This window comes from Aquila chrysaetos, chromosome 26 (assembly GCF_900496995.4).
Source record: "Aquila chrysaetos chrysaetos chromosome 26, bAquChr1.4, whole genome shotgun sequence".
Taxonomy (NCBI): Eukaryota; Metazoa; Chordata; class Aves; order Accipitriformes; family Accipitridae; genus Aquila; species Aquila chrysaetos.
Genome location: NC_044029.1, coordinates 953,874 through 972,691, shown reverse-complemented (window position 1 = coordinate 972,691; position 18,818 = coordinate 953,874). Strand labels below are relative to the sequence as shown.

Genomic DNA, 18,818 nt, shown 5'->3' with positions numbered 1-18,818 from the left:
ACACAAATTCATCAGTCAAAGCCTCTCAGTGGCCGGAACCAACGAAGGAGGAGATTGCTCCATCAGCTCCCATCTCACACACTCAGATAATGCAGGGCCACGGCAGGGTACCTAAAATGCCAGTTTACTGGAAAAAGCATTATGACTATTTATGGATGCTGCAACATGATTAGTACCCCAAACAGAAAGATAAACTGGCAACCTGAAGTCTTTCAAGTCAACAAATATCTGAGCTCACAAAGTCAATGATCAGCACAGAAATTGTAAATCACAATATTATTATTTTTTTATTTATTTAAAACCCTTAGAAAATGCAGACAGAACAACAGGCATCTTTGTGTGTACAGAAAAGGCAATTCGGTTCACATAAGCTTTTGATATCAATTAACACCGTTTATGAAACTGTACCCTGCCTACTGCACACAAAAGGCCAGTAACAGGGCTGCACAGGCAGAGCATACAGACATGATTACTCTCGCTGTTGGGTCAGAAGCTCCTGCTCTCTGTTCAGAGTGTATGCATGTTATGAAAAAAAACCCAACCATGCTGCTGAGATGTGCAGCTCTGTTCATACCAGGTTTATTATTGGTCTTCCTAACATCTGAGATTTCACAGCAGAAATTTTGAGAAATTTCAGGATTTTGATCATTGCAGGACATTCACCACCAGCAGGCAGAAAGGACTGTATCCATGGTCTACACACAAGTTCCAAAATGGACCTGGGAATGCATAAACCAGGCAGCACTGTGCCCCTCCATTCCACACCCCCACAGGTAAAAGTAATCTGGGACATGAATAGGTCCCTTTGGATTCAGGGACAGCCTTAGAAGGGCCTTTGCTCCTTAAAAAACTCCTTCAAAAGCCTAACTCTTTGTCTGCCTTGATTTCCCTTTTGATTCCTCCTCCCCTGCACTGCAATCACTAACTGCAGCCAATAGCTTTTCCCTTGTTTTTTCTGAAAATTAAATGATACCTGCTCTTTTTACCCATCCTGACTAGCTGCTCTTGCACACAGGTGACTGAAACTCTCTCGTGATGTTCACAGCAAAGCTCTTATATGGCTCAGCAAGAAAGAAAAGGAAAGCACATCAGAACCTCAGGTTTTCTCCTTTTACTGCCGAGATTTGTTCTCAGAAAGCAGGTGCATGTCAAACAGCTCGACTGGCCAGAACGTGGGACGCCACCTGACAAATCTCTCTTTCAGCTCCAGGGTGAAAATGGCTTTTGGAAAGTACCTGAACTTTGGTGCACTGAAGCATCAGAGGAGCACACCTCTTTTAGTGGAGGTAACGAATTATACAGGCACCCACAGCAGCATGGTGTGCAAGCATGTTCCCACTGTGGGCACCCTGCTGCCTCCCTGGCAGAGCTAACAGCTGAAATGCTGATTTGATGTCTAAGAGTTAAACATCGCCAGTCTTCCTAAAACAAGACCCACCCTTACTATTGTATCTGAAGTTTCCAAAAGGCCACTCATTATTTGACGTAAATCTCTTTCTCAAGAACAGCCAGGTTTTCCTCCTCCTTTAAAGATGACAGTTGCTCTGAGTAGACCTTCAGAAACTAACACCATTTAAGAAGAGAGGGTTTTTTTAAAAGATCTGCATCTACAGTAGTTCCACTAGGTGCTCACCACTCTTCAAATGCACATTCAGATCACAAGTAATAGGCACCTGCTTTTTTCACAGCCTGTATTTTTCTAATTCAATTAGATGACCACACACATTCCAGCTTTGGCCCTTGCGCAGGCTAGTTTTAAAGAAATGTTACACAAAAGTAACAGGAAGGCGAGGAGATGTTCTTGGGGTCTCCACGTCACATTGTCCAGCTGCTAGCTGAAACCAGGACATAACACACCCCAAAATGTCTCACCTGAAACAGAAGGATAGCTGCAAACAGAAACCTGGATCTTCCTCTAAATGCCATTTCTCAGGCAGATGACAAGCGTTGCTCTCCTGCATGCTATGACTCAATGTAAAGGATGCTTATTTTCACTGCACTGTGTTGGTAGCAATGCCCACATCCCTTTAGACTGGTATGGCACAGATAAAAGCAGCATTTTACAGCTGCCGCAAGCTCAAGAAGATAAAAAAGTCCCTGTATGCACTTCTGTCCTGTCCCCCTGCCTGCTTCAGGTGAGACTAATACTCTGCCAGCACTTGGACGTGACTCCTGTCAGGCACCTGTCTTGCTAATTAAGTACTTTTGGCTGTCTCAGCATTGAACTCCGGGAGCACATGGGAGATAGATAAGAGCAAGCCACGGAGAGATCACAGGAGTCTGTGTGCCTGAGGACCTAGTCTGGAACGAAGGAGCAGGACCGTCGAGGGGGTCTGCAGTGTTCTTCTAAAGTGGTTGGTCCATAAAAGACCGAGGCATAGGTGTGGAGGAAGGGAATGATGGTTTTCTGCCTCTGACAAATGATTAGTTTATTTTGAAGAGGACAGCAACATAGCGAGGGGAGGTTATCAGTGCAAGCCAGCACCATGGGGAGCCAGATGCTCACTCTTTCACAAACCAGACCTCATTGCGTCGCCCATAAGGCTTCATAGGGGGGTCGTAGCCATTGCAGAAGTAGAAATCCTTGCGGTATGCAGCTTCACTCCCCAGAGCAGCCTTCAGCTTGGCAGCATAGTTCACGTAATCCGTCTCTTTGGCATAGCCACCAAACTGCCTGCAAAGAAACCAAACACGGAGAGGTGCTGAGCACTCCTGGCAAAGCACGGAAAGGAAGAGAGGGAGAACAATATATAGCCACAATATATTTAGCCATGCATTTTGGTCCAGGTCCCGCCAACGTGCACTCGTGCAGGCACTGTTCTTTGTGAATCAGCACACTTTGTCCGTGATAGATTAAGTCTCAAGGGTTACACTGCCAGGGTGCAGTCATCCACCGGCAGACACCAAACAGACCGACGTATATCAGTCAGCAGAACGGCCCTGCCCTTTGAATCAACGCCATATCAGACGAACAGCTTCCTAGAACACAAAGTTATCTCCAAGTCTGCTCAGCCTGCAGTCCTTACACCAATGCTGTCAACAGCCATGTTCACTGTGGTGTGAACAACCATCTGCTGGAAGCCAGATCACGAAGGGAAGCCAAACTCTAGCTAGCCCAAGGAAAAGGGGAGGTAGGAACAGAGATGTTAGCAATTACGGCTCACAAACAGCAATTTAAAAGGGGTGGGCTGGAATTGGTCTGGTTTATGTTGACCTCCCACCAACAGGAATTGTTTCTACATCAGCCCGCACCTCACCACCCTGCCTCAGGGCCAAGGTTTGAGACAAACCAGGCTGTGTTTGCAGAAGTGACCCATGCCCGCAGCAAAGGCCAGGCGCAGGCAAAGGGGGAGCCAGGCAGTTTAGAATCAGCCAAAATAGTTCAAGCAAGGAGGCAGGGGAACCAAGGGGTTAAATACAAGGTGAAGAGCTTATTGCTATTGTGATACTAGTCTGAGTCCAGGTTGTCAGTCAACAGCCGATGACATTCAAAGGTGATTTGAAGCAATGCAATGGCTGCTTGTTTCCATGAAGGACTCTGCCATGAGTCCATCTAAATGAGGCTTCAGCTGACACCTGTAGTTCGATGCAAACCACATCGAAGGACATTCTTGATGACTAAGAATCATCTTGATCCCAGAAAGTGGGGAAAACAATAGTTTTCAGAGATAGAAATGACTCAGTACCTTTGTATTCATTGTCCCCTGGTCTTCCCCCCCGCCCCGAGGTGAAACAAAAAGCCTTTCAGGGCTAACCTCCACACTTGTTTTCCCAGTGAAAAAAAATCTGTATTCCAAACCAGTGCAGCATGACCAATGATAAGAAACGACATAAAACACCTGTCTTCAGTCTAGAAAGACCCCTCCATCTCCTACCACATGCACCCCTTGTCCAGGAAATCACCTGTTAAAACCAACACTGCTCTTCAGAGCACACTAGAGACCTCAGCACTTGGGACTGGAAATCCCAGGATGCGTTCCTTACGTTGAATAAATGGTCATCCCCTGTCTCTCTTCAATCTTAATGCTTTCATCGCTAGGACAAGGAGGGTTGGCTTGAAACTGGCTCGGGATCCGCAGAGAGACCTTCACTTTCTGCTGTAAGGAGCCATCTTCAGCAGGAAAAGCAGTGATGGAGACAGGAGCAGTCATGCCCATTCCAACCCCTGAAAGAGACGCACAGACATTACTAAAGAAGTCTAGGCTCTCAGGAACTCACAGAATTAACAGGGGATTTACAAAAGCTAATTTTAGTTTAGGAAAACTCCTCACACTGAACTCCTAGTATAGTCAGTCAAGAGCGGGGTCCGCTGGGGCATGCGAAACAGCCACATTAGGCTTCTGCTTGGGCCAAACTTCTCGCACCACTGACTATACAAGGGCCCTGGGAGATAAGGGCCCCAGGGGACCTCTGGATGGCTTTTATTAATGATCCTAGTTTTGTGGCTCTCAACCATATAGCTCATGCCACCGAGACACTCTGTTCTTCTGACAAATCACCTCTAACACAACAGGGTCTATAGCTCTGAGACAGGTTTGTGGCACATGTAAATCTACATCAGTATTTAAATTGTTATCATCTACACTTAGTGGTGACCCCATAGCCAATACTGGGTGACAGAAACTTTCTCCTAAACCCTTCCAAATGCTTCCAGACATCCTACAAGTTCTAGTGCCCCAAAACTCAGAGCTGTTACGGCTTTCAGCAGGACTGGCCATGCTGTCCACCACTCCAGGAACAGCATGCTGCTTTTCTGCTCATTACTGCCAAGAAGTACCACATGGCACTGAAGGACATTTTTCTTCCCTCTTCTTTCAGCAGTAGGGAACCTCCAAATCTCAGGATAAGGCAGCCACAGAACCAGGTGAGATCAAGCCATCTTTCTCATTTATTTCGCTTTCATACCATACCTGACTCTGTGGCACACATTACAGAAGGCACCCTTTCTCCTACAGCAACAGCAATCATCACCTTTCCAAAACATGCTGCTGTAAATGCCATCTCCCTCCGCATCCAGCTCCTGCTCCCACAGAGACTATACAAGTCCCTCTACCAGGCACCTGAGAAAGGTGTGCAAGCAAATGTATATGCCTCAGAACTACTCCATGGTCTTCTCCTCCTGCTACGGATGATTACCGATGCGCATACTTTAGTAAATTGAGAGTTAGAAGCAATCACCTGGAAGCACCATTATAAAACACTACAAAGTACCATCAAAAAGCAACCTCATTGTTCATTACCCTTTCATGAATAAAAATAGCCAGAGTATATGATAAGATATCAAGGTCATAAAAATTATTTCACTGCCTACAAGGGCACATCACAGAACCGAAGCGCCCCAGATACCCTGGATTTCATCTGCTACTGCTCACCCAGGGAACTGTGATAAGATACACATGTGCCTGTCCTCACGTTATCCCAGCTGCAAGGTAACTCGTTCCTGCTTAAACGAATCACTTTTGAGATTTTACCCTGAAACAGAGATGGGTTAGGAGCGGACTCACAGCATGAGTTGGCTGGGCACACTTTAACCTGTGGCAAGTTTATTTTTCCCAGCCGGGGGCCGTCCCCCATCACGGACCCCCGGTGCCGGGAGCCGCAAGCCAGGCAGGCCCGCGGTGCCGTCGCCTCCATCCACTTTTGGCTTTCCCCAAACCTCTGCCAGCGACGGTCAACCGCAAACACCCGCCAAGCCCCGCAGGGCCCGGAGCGTCTCTCACCCTTGTCGTTGGTTCCTCCGACGTACTTGAGGAGCTTGAGCACCCCTTCCTTCGAGGCTTCGTCGAACGGCTTCCCCGCCACCTCCACCGCCGCAAACCTCCCACCCTCGCACGCCCTCTCCTCGTAGCCGAGCTGCTCCTGAGGAAGGAGACGGAGAAGCTGCCAGCTGCCCGGGGCCAGGCGGGACCAAAGGGCTGCCCCGAGGCCCCCCGCTCCCCCTCGCAGCGTCCCACCCGGCCCGGCCGGCGCAGAAACCCGCCGGGGGGGCACAGACCCCGGCCTCCCGCCTCGCCACCTACCTTCTCCCCCTTGCTCAGCACCTCGTAGGGCCACGTCTCCACCGTGCTCAGCAGGGAGTTCTTGATCATGCCCAGCATGGTGCCGCTCGGCTCGGCCCGGCCCGGCCCCGCTCGCTCGGCCCGGCCTTTCTCGGCTCGGCCCGGCCTTTCTCGGCTCGGCCCGGCCCCGCTCGGGCGAGGTGGGAGGGCCCGCGGGCGCCCCGCCGCCTGCAGCGCCACGCACCGCCTCTAGGGGGCGCCCAAGGGCCGCCGGCGGCGGGGCCGGGGCGGGCGGGGGGCGGTGGCGGCCCCGGGGGGGGGGAAGTCGCGGAGGGCGCCGAGGAGCGGGAGGGGTAATAAAGCGCGGGAGCAGGGGGGATTGGTCTGGGGGAGAGAGGAAATCTGCTGGAAATCAGATACAAGGGAGGGGGAGTACTGACAAAAGGGGGTGATCTATAGCGCGGGGGGGCGCAGCCCTCCTGACGCTGCCACATCGTAACTTTTTGTGTTGTTTATTTTTTAATAAACGGAACTAAGGGGGATCACAGTTGTCTTCTAAGACAGTGCATTTAAGGAAGTGCTCCATGGCGCTGTGAATGTGGTAAGCTTTAGGTAAGGGGTAGCTCCTGGAAGCTGCTGATGGTACCTGCTCTCCCTCCGCTGACCTCTGCGTGTGTTCACAGCCCAACCGGTCAACTCCATTTAAAGCTCCAGCCAGGTCCCTTCCCAGAAATATATCTAAATGGACACAACAGGGGCCTTACATGGCTTATATAGCTGGATATATCTATGTGTATGGAGGACTTGGATCCTTCATGATCACAAGTGGGTTTTAGTTGTATAAGCCACGTCAAAGGACAAGTGCCAGCTAGAGAAAGTGCCTTGCCCAGGGTCGTTTAAGAAGAGGGTAGCGGAGGCAGGAATCGAATACCAGTCCCTGGGGCAGCCACGGATCAGACCTGCCTCCCCAGGCAGGTGAGGCAGAGGCACCTCGAGGTGCTGCTCAGCTGGACTCCTGCCTCCTCAAACAGAAGGCGGGGGGTGCAGAAGCGGGCTGATACGTAACTGTCCTATGCTCTTAAAGAGCAAAAAAGAAAATGATAAAAGAAATGTGACATTAAAGCATTTCCATCTAGAGAGAGAGGGTTGTGCAAAGGGAAAGAAGTTAAAGCAGCTGGCCACAATCATCTGATCAAACAGGCTGTGTTCAGGTCAGGGAGCAGGGCTGGAGCCTGACACGGACTTTCACAAAGTGAATGACAGGGGCTGCTATCAGTGGTGACAAGGCCACAGATCTAGCCATTTATTAACCATTTATATTATTTGGTTTATTCACCATTATGCAAGAAATTGCAGAACTGTAATATACCTTGCATGCTGCAGCTTATTTGTTCTCTTAAAACGAATGGTGAGTTTCTCCATTGAGCTGAGGAGTTGTGCCAAAAATACCAACTTGCACATATCAGTGTAGGAATACATGGACCAGGTCTGACCAGAGGTCCATCTCACCCAGTTCTGCCTCTGGCAGAAACCAGTGGTGGACATGTAGGTAAAAAGTAAAAGCATGCAGTGATCTGGTCTGGCCTCCCACCTCCAGCCATCTGTGACTGAGAGAAGGCTCATCTTTCTGTTTCAAGTAATCCTCAACTGATTTTATACAACTTCAGGTTGCTCATGTCTAAAACATGAACATGAAAAATGACATTTATGTTGTATTCTTCATCCAGATAGGCCAAACTGACCAGCAGTCCCTACAGCCCCAAGCAAAGTGTGAAAATCATGCCCTGGAGGGACCAGCAGTCTGTGCAAGCATGCAGCTGATGCTACAGCACAGCCAAGTAGCTCTGAATGCAGAATAACAAGGCGGGGGAGGGGGCTTTCTCTCCTGTTATTGCTTGTAATTTAAGTAAATATATTCTGGGATCAAAATACGCTACATTTCCTGAGAAATTATGATGACAACTTCACCAAAGGCACAACTGTATCCTTTTATCAGCCTTTTCACAGGCTTGATTTTTCACTTGTCTAGCTAAGCTGTGTTTCAAATTCCCAAGCAAAAGCCAAGGAAAGACCTTCCAAGTTAGAGTTTTGTTATTTTCTGAAAACCTGAACTCAGAGAATTTACATACGGGAAATATTTATCAGATTGTCTGATATACTCCTCATACACCACCCCCACCCCCCACTCAACTCCCCAGTCGCAGCCAAAATACTCTTCTGGTTCATTCTGAAAGATTTCCTATGAAACTAGTTTTTCCCTTTTCCCTCTGGAGGTCATTGTAGTGTCACTGAACTTCTTTCCATAAAGTCAGGCCTTGGGAATCCTTAAATAGCTAGTCTGCATCATCACTGTTTATGACTGGAGAGTGTTTGCAAAACAACTGTCATGCCAGCCTCCTCCACAACCATTTAGACATAATGCATTCTTTATTTTTGTTCTCATAAATTGCTTCATCCAGACCTTTAAAAAAAATAGTTTATTTTCCTCTCTGACTCTTCTGCCTATGTTTCAACAGGTTTTAGGTATGCAGTTGGCTGCAACGTTGGATGGGAATCTCTGTGTTGGATTTACCTTTAGAGACTTGAAGGGCACGCCCACTCTATCCTGTGCTTAGTGCATAATTTGATTTCTGCACCGGTTTTTATCACCAATTTTATTGTCAGGAAGCCACAGGCAAAGACAAGCTGAAGGCAGGGTATTCTGGGTACTCCCTGAGGCACCGAAGTCCTTGGGGTGGGTAGTTGTTCTTTTTCTACAGATCCTAATTGTGCTAAAGGATGTTGGGAAATGTCTGCAGGCCAGTGCTTGCATGTGGAGAAGATACTCTACAAATTAGACACCAGTTGAATTATTACCTGTGATTTTGGGGACTGGACTGTCTCTGAAGCTATTTTGGGAAATCCTTCTAGACACCTATCTATGCCATTAGGTATCTAAATAGTTTTGAAAAACATCCCCTTGTTTCCAAGGATCTTGGCAGAAGTCAATGCGATGTCCTTCCAAATGCTGGAAATTCTGAACATATCTGCTGAATAACAAGGTTCTGAGTGCCCAGTTCCAGGTAGCTAAAAAAAAAAAGCTCTTTGCAGAAGGTAAGTGTTCAGATTTGGTCCCTAGAATCTGACACATCTTCAGTCTTGAAACATGATCCACAGACCAAGGTTATCCAACCCTACCCAACCACTGAACATGTGAACGGGGTGTTCTTTGCACTCATGGAGAATAGGTTAAGGCTGTATTTTAAAACACAGCTTCCTCCCCCCTCCCTGCCCAGCTGGAAGTGCCAAGCACTAATCTATCTTTCTGCATTCATCAGGCGTTCAGCACTTTTGAATATCAAATTCCCCAGCTGTTTCAGATGGAGTGCTGTAAAAATAGGACAGAGAGAACATTCACCTGATCTTTATAGAAAAAGCTTCCTCTGGTAAGCAGAAAGAATGACTGTATAGCCTAAAGGTATTCACACTCAAGTAGACTGAGCTTGTCAACTCATTTTGCTTGGGACACAAAACAGCCATTGCAGAACAGGGTCAGATTTCACCTACTGACCTAGGTTTGAAAGGCAGCAACAAAATGCAGAAGTTCTGGTCTCCTTAGTAAAGCTGACTTGTATATCCTTTACTTTATTCTCTCTAGCAGCATCCCACTGAGAAAGGCTTAAGCAGATGAAAAAAATAAAGCTTTCCCTTTTTCCTGATAGAGAATTAACTCCTCTGAGGTCTCCTGCGAGCATACAACCTTCTCCTATGCATCGGAAGTCTCCGCAGCTGAGTATTTCCACGCCTCTGGCTCCGCAGCGCATTCAGTCGCATGGGAAGGATGGTTTTGTTGATGACATTGAGGCGTTCGTTCAGTTCTTCTAGCCTTTTCCTTATTGACTGGACTTGCCTCACGAGATTGTCCACAGCTGCGGAGACAGGGCGGAGACTACAGAAAGAATAATACAGCAGAATAACTCAGTGTGCGAAGTGTTCCTGAGCATGCAAAATAATTTACCATGGCCTTCTGTTTCTTGGGGGGTAAGGACCCTTCGTGATGAAAGAGTTGCAAGCAACCATTGAAAGATGCTTCCAAAGCCACCCTGCCCCTTGGGTGGTGGGAATTGTTCTGAGATGCCCCCCATCTGAACCCAGGAAACCACGAGCTTCAGGACCAGCATGGGCAACATGGTCCTTCCATCGCCACCAAAGCACAGCTGGCTCGGTACCGAATGACAGCTGGTTTATGAGCTCCCAGAAGCACTTCACAGCACTCCTGCTTTCACGGGGGGAGATGAAAACCATCCTGCTTGGCTGGAACCAGCAGGGTAGAGAAGAAGAGAGCAGCAATGCGCAGGATCACCTCGGAGGACTTCCCAGCGAAGGGCAGGCTGCTGCGTGCCATGGTGCAGCTGTGGCCGCACAGCCCCAGCGTGGCTCTGGGCTGGAGCTCTGCCTGAGCTGAGCGAGGGGGGAGCCGGGTTTTACATCAGGATTTGGCAAGGTGAGGGCTGCACCGATGCACCAGTGTGCCTGGGGGTAACCCTGTCCCTTCCCTTGGAGGGCCATCTGTCAGGCACCCTTTGGGTGTTACAAAGCTCTGATGCTCATTCTAATCTCACCTGATATTAATTAGTATTAATTAGCCTTGCTGCTAACCAGGAGCAGACATGGAGGTTGGGCCAGTGATTCCCATGGATTACTGTCAGTCCTCAATCTTTCCAATGGACCAGCCTGTGTCCTTGCCAGCAAACTCTTAATTCAAAGCCCTATGCAGGAAATATGGCTGAATAGTCTCATTACATCTCCCTGGGCTAAAGTCAGAGCTTTCCAAATACATGACTTAATGTCAGCCCTGATAATCTTAGGCACCAATGAATTTCAGCACTGGTAGTGCGAAAGTTGTGATGAATTCTGTGCTAATAACAGCCACCATGCAGCCGGGGAGAAATCCTCTTGATGCCAAAGGCCAACATATAATCTATCAATCAACTATATCCTCCTGAAACCCTAATTTGTACAAAAATTGTAGTACCTTCTGACTAGTGCCATTTAATTTTTCTAGCCTCTCCTTTTCAAGTGGTTCAATGCATAGCAGTTGCAGACAGATTTTTTTTTTTTTCTTTTTCCTAAAGAGAAAGCTGAGTTGTGGAAGAGGACACGTTGCTTTCCAAACAATCCTGATTTAAGTGATATTAGGTTTCTAGGAATTCCGAGTATTCCCTTCTCTTCTCTCTCTTTCATTGCCTTTCCCACTCTGTTTCTGGAAATACGAGATTGAAGTAAATTTTGTGAGTGTGCTCAATTGTTAGTATTTCCTGCAGTGCAAAAGGGGAAATATGATGACATGGACTAGTGAATAGCTTTCTCAGAGCTGGGCGTTAGAGACTGAAATAAAAAACATCACAGGCCAAATCAGCTGCTTCTCTCTGCCCTGTGGCCAAGTCCGTGTGTGGATTTGTTGCTCAATTCATTTTTCCAGCCTGTTCTCACAGGAGTGAGGTGCCAAGGACAGCCTATATTTTCTTTAGGGTAATTGTTACAACACAGTCATGGCTATTGAGAAAGTTTCATAATAAATAGTGTCCCAGTTTCAGCTGGGATAGAGTTAATTTTCTTCTTAGTAGCTGGTACAGTGTGTTTTGGATTTAGTATGAGAATAATGGTAACACACTGATGTTTTAGTTGTTGCTAAGTAGCGCTTATCCTAAGTCAAGGATTTTTCAGTTTGCTATGCTCTGCCAGCAAGCAGGGGCACAAGAAGCTGCAAGGGAACATGGCCAGGACAGCTGACCCAAACTAGCCAAAAGGATATTCCATACCATAGGATGTCATGCTCAGTGTATAAACTGGGGGGAGTTGGCCAGGAGGGGCAGATCGCTGCTCAGGCATCGGTCAGCAGGTGATGACCAATTGCATTGTGCATCACTTGTCTTTTCTTGGGTCTAATTTCTCTTTTTGTTGTTATATTCCCTTTCATTACAATTATTATTATTATATTTTATTAGTATTATATTTTATTTTACTTTAGTTATTAAACCATTCTTAACTCAGGAGTTTGGGGTTGTTCTTTTTTTACTGTCCTCCCCATCCCACTGCGAGGGGGGGAGTGAGCGAGCGGCTGTGTGGTGCTTAGTTGCTGGCTGGGGTTAAACCATGACAATAGTCAGCAGCATATTCAGTTCACTAGAGTAATCAGAGCTGCTAGCACAACAGATACCAAGACAGCGGGATTCATCTCCCCACAACTGAGCAATCTGAAAGTTCATCTCAAAGAAGATGAATCCCTCAAGAAAAGACACCCAGGAGAGGACTGCATCCCACCTCCAGATGAAGGGAATTACCTGGAGAACTCAGGCAGTAAAGCGTTTGGGTTGTTCAGCAGGGTGTGCTTCATCTGCCAGAAGATGCCGTTTCCCCATTTCTCAAGGGTTTGAGTAATGCTGTTAATGCCTTCTATGTTGACCTTGTCAGCTAGGTTAGCAGAATGTCCATGAAAGAGAGGAAAATAAATGTGATAGAACAAGAAAACGTAAGCCAGTGGTCTTAGTTTGATTCCACTCCCCTTCACTTGAACAGAGTCGCAATGAAATGCCAAATATTAAACATTAGAAGGATCTAAATTAAAAAGCAGATAACCCTCCCTCACAGCGTAATTCTCTGCCTCCAGGTGCCCAAGTTTTCTGCTGCCACTGAGTACCCCAGATGATTATTTCTAAAACCATTTTTCTCTCCAGGAATCTGAGCACCTACCCCGGAATCAAGAGCAAGCACTCATGAATGAGCACTGTGTGTCTCACTCCAAGGACAAAATAAGTGAATCTTCAGCTCTGAGTCACTGAACGCTGACCCACCACCACCACCTCTTACCACCTTCTCTGTAGTTCCATTTCTGATGCTGGTCCAGAAAGTCCTCCTGGGATTTACTGCAGGGCAAGAGGACGAAGAAGAGGAGAAGAGGAAGAGTCACCATGATGGCTGGTCATAGGATCTTGACTTCTCCCTGCTCTGTGGAGACAAAAAAATCTTGCTAACTGCTTTATTTCTCTCTTTCCTCTCTCTCTCCACCTCCCACCTGTCACCCCAACACCAAATTTCTCTCTGATGATGTATTTCTTTAAAATGTTCAAGTTGCTCAGCCTAGCTTTTACAGAAGCACAGGGACTTTTCTTTTTCACAAGTACAAGCCTCCTTACTATTTTTCAAGCCATTGAGTGGTACAGAGATGCTTCATCAACTGGCAGCAGCTAGGAAAGTAGCTTTGCTTCATAGGTAGCCGTGTTGGGATAGCACCTTATAGCTGTAAGTGTTCTATCAATGTCAGGAGGAGGTACTACAAGGTACGGAAATAGCTGCATCCCCACTCTGCAATGAGGGAAAGCAAGGTACAAACCAGTAAAGCAATTTATCAAGGATTTAATAAGGGCCAGAATAAAAAACTGTTCTTTTTTATCTGATCCACTAACCAGTGGCAATAACTGAGATGCTGCCCAGTGATGGAGCCTCAAAGGCAACTCCACCCCCCATGTACTATCTCCACTTTGCCCTGGTGTCAGAGGGTCAGGTCCTCCCGAGCAAATCTGCAGAGTAGGCAAGATGGGCATATGAACTGATGTGAGCATTTACCTAAGTTCGTTGTCTTCTTTTGAGTTTACCGTCACTCCCAAGCCAATGGAAGTCAACTCAGACCTACAGGCCCATCTGGACAATTACCATCTCTAAATGTAAGAGGATAGATCAGTCTCTCCACAGCTTACTCAGGCTAATTTGTTATTCTGTCTTAATTAAGTAGTCCCACAGTGTTGAGTCTGATATTTTTATTTTTTTTTAAATGTCATGAACAGCTGTACTGGTAGAAACTGGCTGGAAATACCAATTATGCACATATTGCACATAGCAAATGGAAAAAATACATTGCCACGTTCATGGGTTTTAGTGATGATTGCAGTCATCTGTAGTCACAGTGATGGAGGGGCTCATGTGAGAAGTAGGCACATTCAGAAATTCCAAATTATTCCCCTGTTCAGGTACATGCATCAAAAGGCTAAGACCTCACTGCAAAATATGGGAACATTAAACTGCTTTTTGAATATCATATAACCCTCATCTCCTAACCATCTGGGAAGAATTCAGCCACCTCAAAACTTCCTAGGAGCTGTAGCAGGTAAAGCAGTACATAAATAAATCCTTTTACTTTGTGCCTTTCTTACATTAAATCACTAGTGTATTTTAATTGCAACTGCATTTATTTTTCTTTCTATTTAAAATAGCAGTATGAATATAGCCATACTGATGGAAATGTCATACTACTTTAAAAATATTATTTTCCACCTGTCAGGATGTATTTTGTACTCAGTATTCTTCTTCTAATTACAGTATTCATTTAAAGGAAAAAAATAAATTACCTTCTTCCTATCTCGCACATACATACACCTCTTCTTCCCCTCAGCTGAGAGCTGCCAAAATGAACATCTCTTAGAAGGTTTGATGATATCACCAAGGCACATAATGAAAAGGTCTTCATGGACCTTCTTGAAACTATTTGCATTGACACAACAGCTCCTCTGACTCTCTGCTTTTCCAGATAAATACTCCAGCCTTTAGACCTTCTTTTTTTTTTCCTCTTTCTTTTGATGACTATGCACTGCACATGCCTTTCTAATCTTCCCTGATTGGAAAGGACTTACCAGACACCAACATCTCTAATTGCAAATGATTTGAAAATGCTGCCAACGTCAAGGAGGCAGTGTGGCTTCCCAGCTCATTTTAAAACTTCCTGAAGAGATTGTCCATTCCTTACCCTTTCCACCTCCCACCTGTTTCAATACCCCAGGGCTGGGATACTTTGATCTTCCTGTATTTTTTGAAATGAAGGGTGGTGATAAATTCCACCTACATCTGATACTGAAAATTCAGCCTACTTGATCTCAAACTTGTTAAAACATCAGGTGTCCAAATGAATTACAAAAGACCCACGTGCTCTATTTGCAGGGCCCCTCACGGACCAGTTTCTTTGTAGCTTTGCTCCCTGCATTCCTGAGGGCCTACTGTAATTTATTATCATAGTAAACATCAGGTTATAATCATCTTTGAAATAGATTCCCACATCTCAGACACTTACACAGAAATTGAGCAATCTTCCCTCTCTTAGGTGGAATTGTAGAAGGCAAATGGATATTCACTAACAAGGTTTCTAGCAGAAAAAGTCTTCAGGGTCATCTGTAATGGGAACCAGATCCCAAGCCCATTACAAATATGTCTTCAGATCCATTGCAGTGTTGCACTGGCAAATACTGTCAGGGTAGAACACCGATTGACAAGCACGAAAAACTCCCTTACAGCCTTGGATGAAAGCTCTTCCCTAAATCCAGAGACTAACATTAACAACATAGTAGCTTTGCTATTGTTACTAGTAATTACAATAATATGGCATGCTTTCTGTCAGAAAATTACGTCATATTCTGCCCCTGGAGCAGGGTAGGCTCAGTGATTCACCGGACAGTCCCTTCATCTGCAAGCAGTGAAGACAGACATATTCGTCTCATCATCACACAATATTTTTTTCTTCTTTTAACCTCTCAGTTCCTCACTCTGACAGGATAAAAGAGCTCTGCTAGCTCAATACCCCCAGCACAGCCCCACGGGGACTGGCAGTTGTGCCGTCCAAGCCTGAATCCCTGCCCCAAAGCAAAGGAGCGCTGCCAGGATCGGAACTCCCCGCTCTGTCCCTCTCCCGTTCACCCTTTCTGTTTCTTGCTGCCCCAGTATACTCCATTTCCAGCGCTCATCCCTCCCTACACGCAGCGGCGGCGGGGAATGCCCACGGAGCACTGAGATTTCTCCGGTACCTGCCCCAGACCTTGACACACTGAGGCCAAGTGTGGTGGTGACTGAAGGTCACTCCTGCTCCCGGGTTGTGCTGCCTGCTAGGATATGGGGGAATGGCCTAGGTTTTCCTCTCCTGGTCCCAAACAGAGCTTCATTTCAGAGAGCCCCGTCTCCCCTGAAGCCTGAGGAGAACACACTGATCCTACTGCAGACATGTGAGTTGTTGCATTACGATTCAGAGCTGGCCTGTCCCTTGTATATCAAGAGGGCTTGAAACCCTTCCCTGCATTTCTGACTGCTCTAAACACATACGCCCTCCTGATGCTGTGCACGAGCATCCGGGTGTGTTAACTCAAGCCCATGCACGCTTTGAGAGGAGGATTTTGTTGATTAGAGTTAGCATCCCCTGTAATGATAACCAAGATGAAGGATTTCTTTGCCGCAATATCGGACAGCAAGTGAATTAGCTTTGTGGTTTCCATTTGAGACCCGTTCCCCTCAGTTTTCCCAAGTTCCTTTTGAGCTACTTTCAAACTGAAGCTGAAGAGTGATACTGGGATTTGGGTTATTTGCAGAGAAATAAAACACACTTTTAAATGAATCAGGGAGTTTGATCTCAGGTAAATCATAAATACATAAAATGTAGCTCTCACTCCAATGGTAATGAATATTTAAACATCAAAGTAAGTTTAAGATTCTCAGTTTTGTAAAGGATCTCAATAGATAATAAAGGTATTTTTGCAGGCTCTTGGAATTTCTCTATCTTTATTTCCATATGCAATATTTTAAGACTATTTTAAGGTTACATTACTTCCACACACCTAACTAAAATGTTCTGTTTTATGAATGAAGTCAAAGAAGGTTTAGGTGCTATGAACCAAACAGCTTCACATTAGAAGAACATATAGTAGCTGCACACAATTTCTCAGTTAATGACAGTTCTGCCAGAGCTCCCAGGCTGGGATCCTGAAAAGACTCTGAGCTTTTAGAGGAGAAAGCTGCCAAGACTGCAAGTCCAGAGCAATCAAAGAATTTGCCAGCTCTACTTACAAAGCGGATGGCATTTGTTAGCTCTCCAAGCAAAAAAAATCAGGGTAATATAAACATTAGCATATGCTTGTAGTATTATGTAATGGTGGAAAGATCAAGAAAAATGCCAAAAGCGATTTAAAAAATTGGATCCTACAATATTAACCCAGCCACAGTGGTACAGCTAGAATATCACCTGTTTCAAAAGTCCCTGTTAAAATTCCATTCTAATGTGTTATTCTTCGGTTTATATGTGTGTGTGTATAATGCCGTATGTTGGTACATGTGCACACCCAGCTTTGGGTTATGTAGGAATAACAGTATCTTGACTTTTTAAAGTGTGGCGACATATTTGAGTTAAATAGTGCTTTTGCATATCATTAAGAGTTACACTGCTCATTTTCTACCTGGAAGTTGTGTGGCAGCAAAGAGCACCTGAATCCCTCAAATAGCCTGACCATCCTGCTAAACAAAGGGATCTGATTGACAGCCCTGATGATGGACAGCTAGGGTGATGCTGTTGCCAGCAGGCAGGCATACTGATGCTAAAGAAATTTAAAAAAGCTGTCCAGGTGTAAAGCATACATCTACTACAAATCACAACATTAATAAAGTACTGTTGGTTTTGAGGAGGTAATATACAGCTTTTGCCTCTTCTCCAGGTGTGCCTGCTTTTTCAAGATATGTCTTATCTCCATCTCTGTCTCATTTAGAGCTTGTTGCTCCCTCTTAAGAAGTTTCCTCTCTCTCCCTGGATAGGCATCCACAGACCTTTCCCTCTCCATGTCTGCCTGTCTGGCTGCCTCTAAGGATTTGCTCACTCCTCCTTTCTCCCTCCTTCTTTTACTCTGCACACCCCTGTTGTCTGGAAATGTAGGTAGCAATCCTCCAACCTCCAAGTCTATGCCAGCCTGCACATGTTCCCTCCTCTCCTGGCACTTCCCACAGGTGCCTTTAGAGTCCCTCAGCACAACAAGCTCTTTCCGAGGTGCACGGATGTGTCTCCTCCAGAGGAAGAAACAAAACCTTCCTGGGAAAGAAGGCAGAGAATTGCATACAAGCATTACCTGTGCTCTTGAGGCCAGTCCTTCTGTGACGAGGCTTCCAAATCTCTGCCTCCCTGCTCCTCTTCTCTTCACCACCCCCTCCGCATTTCAGCTTGCAATGAGTGACGTGTCCCTCTTCATTTCCCCGCTTTCCACGTTTCCACAGTCTTTCCATGGAGCCTCCTCCAGCTGTACCTCTCCTACCCCTCCCTCCCACTCCTGCAAGCAAGCCATCTCCCCCCACAGATGGGAGCCTTATGGGAAGGAAAGCCTGGGTGATGGAGCCCCTCTCGAAAGCAGCTCCGTCTGCGAAGACACCCGTATGTCTTTGCCCTCGGTTCTTTTGGGCAGCTCTCAACCGCTGGCTCTCCGGCACAGCTGTACGACTTCTCTTACTAGTCACAGTTTCCACTATGCAGCGCTTCTCTCTGGCTGCTTGAACCCTCCGGCCATCCAGCCATGAATTTGTTCACTGCGTTGTTCCTGCCTTTTAACAAACATGCCAATTAATTCCCTGCTGATTAGTTCATTCCTGATGCACCCTGCCAAATCTATTTCTGGTGGAATAAACAAGGAGAGATGAATCGGCGGCAGTGTTGTTATTTTTTTTTTTCCCCTGCCCGCTCCCCCCATGTCCGTGCCTGCCAAATCAAACAGGCTCAGGTCTGGTCAGTGCTCGATACAGAGATTTCCAAAGAAACGCAAGGTGTTAAAGTGATGATTTTTGTGAAGCGGGAGGTGGGCCCCCGACTCTGGTCCCATGTCCATGTCAGACTGATATTTTGCTGTGATCTGAGAGGATGTGCAGCCGCCACAGCCCGAAGCTGCACGATTGCTGTGCACCCAGGCTCATGACTAGACCCATGGCACTGCTTGCGAGTGCCTTGGCCAAATCTGCATTCTTCCTGATATTACTTCTCCAGTATCAGCTGGCAGC

At 46.4% G+C, this 18,818-nt stretch overlaps 1 protein-coding gene and 1 long non-coding RNA gene across 2 annotated transcripts; both read right to left on the bottom strand.

Annotated features, from left to right (window-relative positions):
• Positions 1 to 261: 261 nt before the first annotated feature.
• Positions 262 to 6,188, bottom strand: HEBP1 (heme binding protein 1). Its single transcript, XM_030003102.2, has 4 exons — positions 6,021 to 6,188; positions 5,721 to 5,859; positions 3,985 to 4,165; positions 262 to 2,674 (listed from the first exon to the last, which is right to left on the bottom strand). The coding sequence occupies exons 1-4, from the start codon at positions 6,096 to 6,098 to the stop codon at positions 2,503 to 2,505; spliced, it is 570 nt and encodes a 189-aa protein (XP_029858962.1). The 5' UTR covers positions 6,099 to 6,188; the 3' UTR covers positions 262 to 2,502.
• Positions 6,189 to 7,351: 1,163 nt separating this feature from the next.
• LOC115336093 lies at positions 7,352 to 18,333 on the bottom strand. The gene is made up of 4 exons (XR_003921611.2): positions 17,903 to 18,333; positions 12,849 to 12,986; positions 12,323 to 12,452; positions 7,352 to 9,927 (listed from the first exon to the last, which is right to left on the bottom strand). It is a non-coding gene; the product is annotated as an uncharacterized LOC115336093 (long non-coding RNA).
• Between the last annotated feature and the right edge of the window lie 485 nt (positions 18,334 to 18,818).